The 11,578-nt window shown below is 42.3% G+C and overlaps 1 protein-coding gene across 1 annotated transcript in view; it reads left to right on the forward strand.

Moving 5' to 3' along the window:
• Positions 1–9,351, forward strand: part of LOC121580068 (relaxin receptor 2-like) — a 119,127-nt gene extending 109,776 nt beyond the window's left edge. The window contains exons 18-22 of the mRNA XM_041895128.1: positions 1,736–1,904; positions 5,370–5,456; positions 5,521–5,652; positions 6,524–6,621; positions 9,171–9,351. Coding sequence (XP_041751062.1) covers positions 1,736–1,904; positions 5,370–5,456; positions 5,521–5,652; positions 6,524–6,621; positions 9,171–9,347 — 663 coding nt within the window. The 3' untranslated portion in view covers positions 9,348–9,351. The remainder of the gene's footprint in view (positions 1–1,735; positions 1,905–5,369; positions 5,457–5,520; positions 5,653–6,523; positions 6,622–9,170) is intronic.
• The last annotated feature ends 2,227 nt before the right edge of the window (positions 9,352–11,578 follow it).

Here is an 11,578-nt window from a genome sequence, read left to right on the forward strand (position 1 = left end):
TCATTGAGGACCTTTTTACTGAACAAAGTGTTTGTTTTCTGTTATTGTGTTTTGTTTTTAGCGTATTGACGTGAATATTGCTTTGTTATTAATGTATATGTGGGTGTATTGGTGTGTATTAATGTGTGTAGTGTATATTGCTGTGTATTGATGTGTACTGTCATGTATATTGTGTATCGATGTGTATTGGTGTATATTGATGTGTATTGACATATGTTATATGGATGTTTATTGGTGTGTACTGATGTGTGCTGACGTGTACTGATGTGTAATGGTGTGTATTTATCTGTAAAGGGTAGAGCTGCCGCTTTCAAGGAGCGGGACTCTAACCCGGATGCTTATAAGAAATCCCGCTATGCCCTCCGACGAACCTTCAAACAGGCAAAGAGTCAATACAGGACTAAGATTGAATCGTACTACACCGGCTCTGATGCCCGTCGGATGTGGCAGGGCTTGCTAACTATTACAGACTACAAAGGGAAGCACAGCCGCGAGCTGCCCAGTGACACAAGCCTACCAGACAAGCTAAATCACTTCTATGCTCGCTTCGAGGCAAGCAACACTGAAGCATGCATGAGAGCACCAGCTGTTACGGATGACTATGTGATCACGCTCTCCGTAGCAGATGTGAGTAAGACCTTTAAACAGGTCAACATTCACAAGGCCGCAGGGCCAGACGGATTACCAGGACGTGTTCTCCGAGCACGCGCTGACCAACTGGCAAGTGTCTTCACTGATATTTTCAACCTTTCCCTGACTGAGTCTGTAATACCAACATGTTTCAAGCAGACCACCATAGTCCCTGTGCCCAAGAACACTAAGATAACCTGCCTAAATGACTACCGACCCGTAGCACTGACGTCTGTAGCCATGAAGTGCTTTGAAAGACAGGTCATGGCTCACATCAACACCATTATCCCAGAAACCCTAGACCCACTCCAATTTGCATACCACCCCAACAGATGATGCAATCTCTATTGCACTCCACACTGCCCTTTCCCACCTGGACAAGAGGAACACCTACGTGAGAATGCTATTCATTGACTACAGCTCAGCGTTCAACACCATAGCGCCCTCAAAGCTCATCACTAAGCTAAGGACCCTGGAACTAAACACCTCCCTCTTAAACTTTAGTTATTTGCTTTTATTTTTTTTACTTAACACTTTTTTTTAATATTACTATTTCTTTAAAAAAACTGCATTGTTGGTTAAGGGCTTGTAAGTAAGCATTTCACTGTAAGGTTCACCTGTTGCATGTGGCAAATAAAATGTGATTTGATTTGATTATGTGTATTGGTGTATACTGATGTGTATTGGTGTGTATTGATGTGTATATTGATATATATGTATGTGTAATTATGTATATTGATGTGTAATGATGTACATTGATGTGTATTGATGTGTATTGTTGTGTACGCAGAGCTCATCTGAGAAAAAGACCAATGTTTTTCTATTCTGTTCTTTTCTATTATATTATATTCTAGTATGTTCTATTCTAGAATGTTCTATCATATTCTGTTATATTCTATTCTAGTATGTTATATTCTAGTATGTTCTATTCTAGAATGTTCTATTATATTCTGTTCTATTCTATTCTAGTATGTTATATTCTAGTATGTTCTATTCTGTTCTATTCTATTCTAGTATGTTCTATTCTGTTCTCTTCTATTCTATTCTTGTATGTTCTATTCTACAGTATCCGGTGTCCTTTAGTGTTACCATCTCCTCCCACTAGGTGGTGCTGGTGTCTATCTGGGTGCTGGGGTTCATCATCGCCGTGGTTCCCCTGATGAATGAGGACCTGTTTGGGAACTACTATGGTCGTAACGGGGTCTGCTTCCCCCTACACTCAGACAGACAGGAGAAGCTCACTGCTAAAGGATACTCTATCGGCATATTCCTGGGTACGGTGTGTGTGTGTGTGTGTGTGTGTAGTGTGTGTGTGTGTGTGTGTGTGTGTGTGTGTGTGTGTGTGTGTGTGTGTGTGTGTGTGTGTGTGTGTGTGTGTGTGTGTGTGTGTGTGTGTGTGTGTGTGTGTGTGTGTGAAATGTGTACCTGTAGAAAACTTGACATTAGTAAAAATAACATCATGGCATAGGCACAGTAGTGCTGTCCTTGCTGGGTTAAGGGATGCTTGTTGGATAAAAGGATGCTTGTTGGGTAAAGGGATGCTTGTTGGATAAAGGGATGCTTGTTGGGTAAAGGGATGCTTGTTGGGTAAAGGGATGCTTGTTGGATAAAGGGATGCTTGTTGGGTAAAGGGATGCTTGTTGGATAAAGGGATGCTTGTTGGGTAAAGGGATGCTTGTTGGATTCTCTCCATTATTTTTTAAATTATTATCTGGATTCTCTTTGTGTTGCAGAATAGAGGGGATTAGAAACACTTCCCTCTCTTCACCGTTATCTCTTCACCATTATCTCTTCACCGTTATCTCTTCATTATTATCTCTTCACCGTTATCTCTTCACCGTTATCTCTTCACCATTATCTCTTCACCGTTATCTCTTCACCATTATCTCTTCACCGTTATCTCTTCACCGTTGTCTCTTCATTATTATCTCTTCACCGTTATCTCTTCACTGTTATCTCTTCACCATTATCTCTTCACCATTATCTCTTCACCATTATCTCTTCACCGTTGTCTCTTCATTATTATCTCTTCACCGTTATCTCTTCACCGTTATCTCTTCACCGTTATCTCTTCACCGTTATCTCTTCACCGTTATCTCTTCTGCTTCATCTCTGTGACAACAAATATTCAAAACTGGAGCATAAACATAAACATTGCCTAGCCAGTGGTCTAGTCCTGGTGATCTGTATGTACACTGAGTATGCAAAACAAGGTGTTCCTAATGTTTGGTATACTCAGCGTATTTCTCTCATGCACATGAGTATGCATCTTTCTCTCTCTCTCTCTCTCTCTCTCTCTCTCTCTCTCTCTCTCTCTCTCTCTCTCTCTCTCTCTCTCTCTCTGTCTCTCTCTCTCTCTCTGTCTCTCTCTCTCTCTCTCTCTCTGTCTCTCTCTCTGTCTCTCTCTCTGTCTCTCTCTCTCTGTCTCTCTCTATGTCTGTCTCTCTGTCTGTCTCGCTGTCTCTCTCTCTGTCTGTCTCTCTATCTGTCTTTCTCTCTGTCTCGGCAGGTAGCTTAGTGGTTAAGAGCGTTGTGCCAGTAACCGAAAGGTCGCTGGTTCTAATCCCCGAGCCGACTAGGTGAAAAATCTGTCGATGTGCCCTTGAGCAAGGCACTTAACCCTAATTGCTCCTGTAAGTCGCTCTGGATAAGAACGTCTGCTAAATGACATAAATGTAAAATGTCTCTCAAATTCAAGCTGCTTTATTGGCATGATAAACATTGTGTCAATATTCCCAAAGCAACGATATATAATAAATAGAAAAGGCTAAACATGGAAAAACATACTACCATCATCATTACCACCACCATCATTAAACTGCTATCATTACCATCATCATTACTACTACCACCACCATCATTAAACTGCTATCATTACCATCACCCCTACTACCATCATCATTACTACTACCACCACCATCATTAAACTGCTATCATTACCATCATCATTACTACTACTACTACCACCACCATCATTAAACTGCTATCATTACCATCATCATTACTACTACTACTACCACCACCATCATTAAACTGCTATCATTATCATCACCCCTACTACCCGTACCACTACTATTTAGAATAATAATCACAACAATAATATTACTACTACTACCACTAATAATAATAATAACAAGAAGAAAAATACCAATAATAATAATAATAATAATAAGTATGTTACTGTTTACTATGCAGATGTTATTATTCAGTGTCCCTCAGGCTATGGCAGGCAAATACATATTTGGCTGCAAGAGGAGCCGTTACTCCTTCGCCCATGAGTATTTTTAGTTTTTCCTCTGGGTTTAATAAGTTAACATTTGGAATAAATGAAGTAATTTCTGTGAGTAATGAATCTCATGGTGTCTGTCTGTCTCTCTCTCTCTCTCTGTCTCTCTCTCTGTCTCTCTCTCTGTCTCTCTCTCTCTGTCTCTCTCTATGTCTGTCTCTCTGTCTGTCTCTCTGTCTCTCTCTCTGTCTGTCTCTCTATCTGTTTTTCTCTCTGTCTCGGCAGGTAGCTTAGTGGTTAAGAGCGTTGTGCCAGTAACCGAAAGGTCGCTGGTTCTAATCCCCGAGCCGACTAGGTGAAAAATCTGTCGATGTGCCCTTGAGCAAGGCACTTAACCCTAATTGCTCCTGTAAGTTGCTCTGGATAAGAACGTCTGCTAAATGACATAAATGTAAAATGTCTCTCAAATTCAAGCTGCTTTATTGGCATGAAAAACATTGTGTCAATATTCCCAAAGCAACGATATATAATAAATAGAAAAGGCTAAACATGGAAAAACATACTACCATCATCATTACCACCACCATCATTAAACTGCTATCATTACCATCACCCCTACTACCATCATCATTACTACTACCACCACCATCATTAAACTGCTATCATTACCATCACCCCTACTACCATCATCATTACTACTACCACCACCATCATTAAACTGCTATCATTACCATCATCATTACTACTACTACTACCACCACCATCATTAAACTGCTATCATTATCATCACCCCTACTACCCGTACCACTACTATTTAGAATAATAATCACAACAATAATATTACTACTACTACCACTAATAATAATAATAACAAGAAGAAAAATACCAATAATAATAATAATAATAATAATAATAATAATAATAATAATAAGTAAATTACTGTTTACTATGCAGATGTTATTATTCAGTGTCCCTCAGGCTATGGCAGGCAAATACATATTTGGCTGCAAGATGAGCCGTTACTCCTTCGCCCATGAGTATTTTTAGTTTTTCCTCTGGGTTTAATAAGTTAACATTTGGAATAAATGAAGTAATTTCTGTGAGTAATGAATCTCATGGTGTCTGTCTGTCTCTCTCTCTCTCTCTGTCTGTCTCTCAGTCTCTCTCTCAGTGACTGTCTCAGTCACTCGCAGTCTCTCTCTGTCTCTGTCTCTCTCTGTCTATCTGTCTGTCTGTCTGTCTGTCTGTCTGTCTGTCTGTCTGTCTGTCTGTCTGTCTGTCTGTCTGTCTGTCTCTCTCTCTCTCTCTCTCTCTCTCTCTCTCTCTCTCTCTCTCTCTCTCTCTCTCTCTCTCTCTCTCTCTCTCTCTCTCTCTCTCTCTCTCTCTCTCTCTCTCTCTCTCTCTCTCTCTCTCTCTCTCTCTCTCTCTCTCTCTCTCTCTCTCTGTCTCCCAGTCTCTGTCTTTTAATGGTGCCAATAAAGGGTTTCTAAAAATCTAAAGTCTTTCTCTCTAGGTCTGAACCTGGCAGCGTTCCTGGTGATCGTGTTCTCCTACTCCTCCATGTTCTACTCCATCTATAAGACTGGTATCAATGCTACAGGTAAAGGAAGAAAATAAGGTACATTTCTCCGGAGACGTATCTCTAACAGGCTGTTCTGTTACAGACTTGAGGAGCAGGCTACACAGAGACGTGGCTGTAGCTAACAGGTTCTTCTTCATCGTCTTCTCCGACGCCCTCTGCTGGATCCCCATCTTCCTGGTCAAAATACTGTCCCTGCTGCAGGTCGAGATACCAGGTGATGCACCTGAACACACAAACACATATTTCTTTTTTTTTTTCAGGACATAAAAATTAAAAAGTATATTTTCCCTTTCCTCTAAACCTAACCCTAACCTTAACCCTAAACCTAACCCTAACCCAAAAACCCTAAACCTAACCCGTAAGCTTAAAATAGCATTTGAACAAATTCAGCACCTGAAAAAAGTCCAGACTTTTCAAAACAGTTATTGTTTTCCTACCTTGTCATTAAGGTGAAATGTGAGGACATTGGGGTCTGGATAATGTATGGAAACAAGTACACACACACACACACACACACACACACTACCCCTCCCACACACACACACACACACACACACACACACACACACACACACACACACACACACACACACACACACACACACACACACACACACACACACACACACTACCCCTCACACACACACACACACACACACACACACACACACACACACACACTACCCCTCCCCACACACACACACACACACACACACACACACACACACACACACACACACACACACACACACACACACACACACACACACACACCACCCTCCACACACACACACACACACACACACACACCCCTCCCCACACACACACACACACACACACACACACACACACACACACACTACCCTCCCACACACACACCGCTACCCTCCCACACACCACACACACACACACACACACACTACCCCCCACACACACACACACACACACACACACACACACACACACACACACACTATCCCACACACACACACACACACACACACACACACACACACACACACACACACACACACACACTACCCCTCCCACACTACCCCTCTAACTCTTTCTCCCTCCCCCTCCAGGTACCATCTCATCCTGGGTGGTGATCTTTATATTACCCATCAACAGCGCCCTGAACCCTATCCTCTACACACTGACTACCAGCTTCTTCAGAGAACAGGTAGTGGTTAGCAGGGCCAATGGGGCTCCTGGTCAAAAGTAGTACACTATATAGGGAATAGAATGCTATTTGGGACGCACCCTCTCCTAGTTGTTGTTTTTTTTCTTTAAATTTACCTGCCACCATTGGTAAATAAATACCTATACACTGTGTATGTATAGTATTCAGACCCCTTGACTTTTTCCACATTTTGTTACGTTACAGCCTTATTCTAAAATTGATTTAAATATATTTGTATCCTCATCAATCTACACACAATACCCCATAATAACAAAGTGAAAACAGGTTTTTAGAAATTATAGCAAATGTTAAAATAAATAAATAAAATAATAACGTATTTACATACGGATTCAGACCCTTTGCTATGAGACTCAAAATTGAGCTCAGGTGCATCCTGTTTCCATTGATCATCCTTGAGATGTTTCTACAACTTGATTGGAGTCCACCTGTGGTAAATTCAATTGATTGGACATGATTTGGAAAGGCACACACCTGTCTGTATAAGGTCCCACAGTTGGCAGTGCATGTCAGAGCAAAAACCAAGCCATGAGGTCAAAGGAAGTTTCCGTAGAGCTCCGAGACAGGATTGTGTCGAGGCACAGATCTGGGGAAGGGTACCAAAAAATGTCTGCAGCGTTGAAGGTCCCCAAGAACACAGTGGCCTCCATCATTCTTAAATGGAAGAGGTTTGGAACCACCAAGACTCTTCCTAGAGCTGGCCGCGTGGGGGAGAAGGGCCTTGGTCAGGGAGGTGACCAAGAACCCGATGGTCACTCTGACAGAGCTCCAGAGTTCCTCTGTGGAGATGTGAGAACCTTCCAGAAGGACAACCATCTCTGCAGTACTCCACTAATCAGGCCTTCATGGTAGAGTGGCCAGATGGAATCCACTCCTCAGTAAAAGGCACGACAGCCCGCTTGGAGTTTGCCAAGAGGCACCTAAAGGACTCTCAGACCATGAGAAACAAGATTCTCTGGTCTGATGAAACCAAGATTGAACTCTTTGGCCTGAATGCCAAGCGTCACGTCTGGAGGAAACCTGGCACCATCCCTATTGTGAAGCATGGTGGTGGCAGCATCATGCTGTGGGGATGTTTTTCAGCGGCAGGGACTGGAAGACTAGTCAGGATCGAGGGAAAGATGAACGGAAGAAAGTACAGAGAGATCCTTGATGAAAACCTGCTCCAGAGCGCTCAGGACCCCAGACTGGGGTGAAGGTTCATCTTCCAACAGGACAACGGTCCTAAGAACACAGCCAAGATAACGCAGGAGTGGCTTCGGGACAAGTCTCTGAATTTCCTTGAGTGGTCTAGTGGTTTGCTGATTTCAACATTGTGAACAGAGTGCCCCAAGGTGGCGGTGGGGTTATGGTATGGGCAGGCATAAACTATGGACAACGAACACAATTGGATTTTATTGATGGCAATTTGAACACACAGAGATACCGTGATGAGATCCTGAGGCCCATTGTCGTGCCATTCATCCGCCGCCATCACCTCATGTTTCAGCATGATAATGCACAGCCCCATGTCGCAAGGATCTCTACACAATTCCTGAAAGCTGAACGTTTCCCAGTTCTTCCATGAACTGCATACTCACCAGACTTTTGTCACCCATTGAGCATGTTTGGGATGCTCTGGATCGATGTGAACGACGGCGTGTTCCAGTTCCCGCCAATTTCCAGCAACTTCGCACAGCCATTGAAGAGGAGTGGGACAACATTCCACAGGCCACAATCAACAGTCTGATCAACTCTATGTGAGGGAGATGTGTCGCGCTGCTTGAGGCAAATGGTGGTCACACCAGATACTGACTGTCTTTCTGATCCACACCCCTACCTTCTTTTTATGCATATCTGTATCCCCAGTCATGTGAAATCCATAGATTAGGGCCTAATTTATTTATTTAAATTGACTGATTTCCTTATATGAACTGTAACTCAGTAAAATCTTTTTAACTGTTTTATGTTGCGTTTATATTTTTGTTCAGTGTATATTATTATATCAACTATTAAAATTAAAACGTATAGAGATGCTGCTGTTTATCTTTTTCATTCTTCAGGAATGTTCAGCATGGCTATAAATTATAGAGAAATTGACTAAAGCACAAAAAATACCTGGCAACTAGGCATGACAAAGGAAACATGAGGTGTCCATGTTTGATGTGACATTTTGAATGACTTAGATGTTTTGTTGTTGCTAGGTGGAGTTATGGTCTTCATTGCGCCTGCCTAGACATTTATCCCTGTAACTACAAACGTGAAGCTGCAAGAAAATCATATTTAAATGTGCAGTACATCAAACCATTTTCAAATGTTGACTCTGATGTCATACACTGGACCCTTTATTCATAGAAAGACCCATATATACAGTGCATGTGTATATTGAGTTTTGAATGATTTTGTATTTTGTCTTTATTTACTGTAACCAGGTAAGACATTGAGAACGCATTCTCTTTTATAATAACGACCTGACAGTTTATCTGAAATGATTTATTTATTTAAAAAAAAAAAAAAATTGATCTATTCTGTCATCTGTTTAACGATAACAGGTGGAGGTGCTGTTGTGTCGCTGGCAGAGAAGGTCGACCCTGAAGAAGAACAGAAAGAGCCTGACCGCCTCTACTGTATTCATAGAGGCCTCACGGAATACATACTACCAGCCGCCAGCATACCTGCCTACTGTACCCCGGATATCACAGACTGATACGGATCCTTGCTATGGGTGAGGGGAAGAAGGGGTGAGAGGGGACCCGTGCCGAGGGAAGGAGGGAAAGAGGGAGGAGAAAGAAGGAGGGAGAGAAGGAATGAGAGAGGAAAAACTATCACCCCTTGCCTATCTGCCCAGGGATCTCATTGTCTGATGTGGACCCACGCTACTGGTGAGAGAGGACTGGATGACTGCTGCATATGACCAGGGCTGTTCTGAAGAGGGCTGTTTGAGACTAATGGATGGGGTTATTATTACTGCAAACGAAATGCCCTTTTGGGGGTTCCCGAATCCAGGCTCTGTCGTACCGGGAGACCCATGGGGTGGCGCACAATTGGCCCAGCGTCGTCCAGGGTAGGGGAGGGAATGGCCGGCAGGGATGTAGCTCAGTTGGTAGAGCATGGCGTTTGCAACGCCAGGGTTGTGAGTTCGATTTCCATGGGGGGGGGGCCAGTATGAAAAAAGAAAAAATTAATAATAATGTATGCACTCACTAACTGTAAGTCGCTCTGGATAAGAGCGTCTGCTAAATGACTAAAATGTAAATAACGATTCGTGCTCAAAGCTTCAAGCGCTTCACTGGAGGAAATTCACCTCTTCCACTACAGTTACCAATGACTGTCTCCCAAATGGTACCCAGACAATGCGTAGCACCCACCTGTTGGGACCGGGAGGGACTGGGACTGTCTACATATGGATTCCTTATCAACAAACCTCTCTTTGTTTGTTTGTACATAATCTACTGAACTGTGGTGTTCCTTTAACCTTTTACTGCAGTGGGCTAAATCAGGGTCACACAGAGTGTTTCTTGGTAGTCTTAAACAAAACTACTTTGAAACAAAAGTATACACCTCACACACATGGTTATGGGCTTAAAAAAAAAGACACATGTACCATGTCAGATATAGAGTTGAAATGTATTCAGTTTTGAGTTTGCATCCCAATATTACACTTTATATACATCACAGAAGACTGAAATATAGCAAAACCGTTTGACAATAGAAACACTGGATTTTCGGTGTAGAAAAATAATAATACATGTTTATTAAATATGCAATTATGAAAAAAACATTTAAATATTCCACCCATGAGGCCACTAGAGGGTGATTTGGTAATTTGACTGCAGGAAAGGGCTACTGAACTTTCTCCCTTATCTGCGTACCAAATGGCACACTGTTCCCTAAGTAGCGCGCTTCGTTTGACCAGGGCCCACAGTATGCACTATATGGGGAATATGGTGCTTTTTTGGGACGCACACCTAGTTCTCTGTTCCTTTTACTACTCTTACCTGGGATGACCCGTCTGTGTGCTGTACATATTCAGCTGTATCTCCCCTGTCCATATTGAAACCTTACATGGCTCTGGGTTGGTACTACATGGATATTACTTCTCACTTTACCTGCGACTGCACACAAGTAGCCTTGTCCAAGGCAGAACGGCTCACAGGGCAGGAGCCTGTCCCCTGTTTCTGTAGCGTGAAGCAGCTTCAATGTATACCCTTACAGAGAGAAAAAAAAATAACACATGATTTCACGTGTGGGGAAAAAAAAATCACACGACTTCACATGTGTAATAATGTGTTTTCGGAACACTTCACATGATATTTCATGTGTTTTTGGAACACTTCACGTGGATTTTCACATAACCTTTCACATGTGGATTACATTTCTCACATGAGATTTCACATGAAGGGTCACATGTGGATTCAATTTCTCACACGAGATTTCACATGAAGGGTCACATGGGGATTCAACTTCTCACATGCGATTCACAAGCCCTGCAAACCAAGATGAGTCGTTATGATAAACACACAGGGCTTTTAACATAGTGTTTTCAACTTACATATTTGACACATTTTGCCATACATTTGTATTTGTATTTATTAGGGATCCCCATTAACTGCTTCCAAGGCAGCAGCTACTCTTCCTGGGGTCCAAACATATTAAAGCACTTACATTACATATAAAACAGTACATCATATGACATTATTACACCACTACATATCTACAATACAAAATGTTTAATACCGCCATACAACAATATCACAATGTGTGTGTATGCATCTGTCTATACCCTTGTGTGTGTCTCTTCACGGTCCCCGTTGTTCCATAAGGTGTATTTTTACCTGTTTTATAAATCTGATTCTACTGCTTGCATCAGTTACCTGATGTGGAATAGAGTTCCATGTAGTCATGGCTCTATGTAGTACTGTGCGCCTCCCATAGTCTGTTCTGGACTTGGGGACTGTGA

Source organism: Coregonus clupeaformis, unplaced genomic scaffold (genome assembly GCF_020615455.1).
Source record: "Coregonus clupeaformis isolate EN_2021a unplaced genomic scaffold, ASM2061545v1 scaf0518, whole genome shotgun sequence".
NCBI classification, from domain to species: Eukaryota; Metazoa; Chordata; class Actinopteri; order Salmoniformes; family Salmonidae; genus Coregonus; species Coregonus clupeaformis.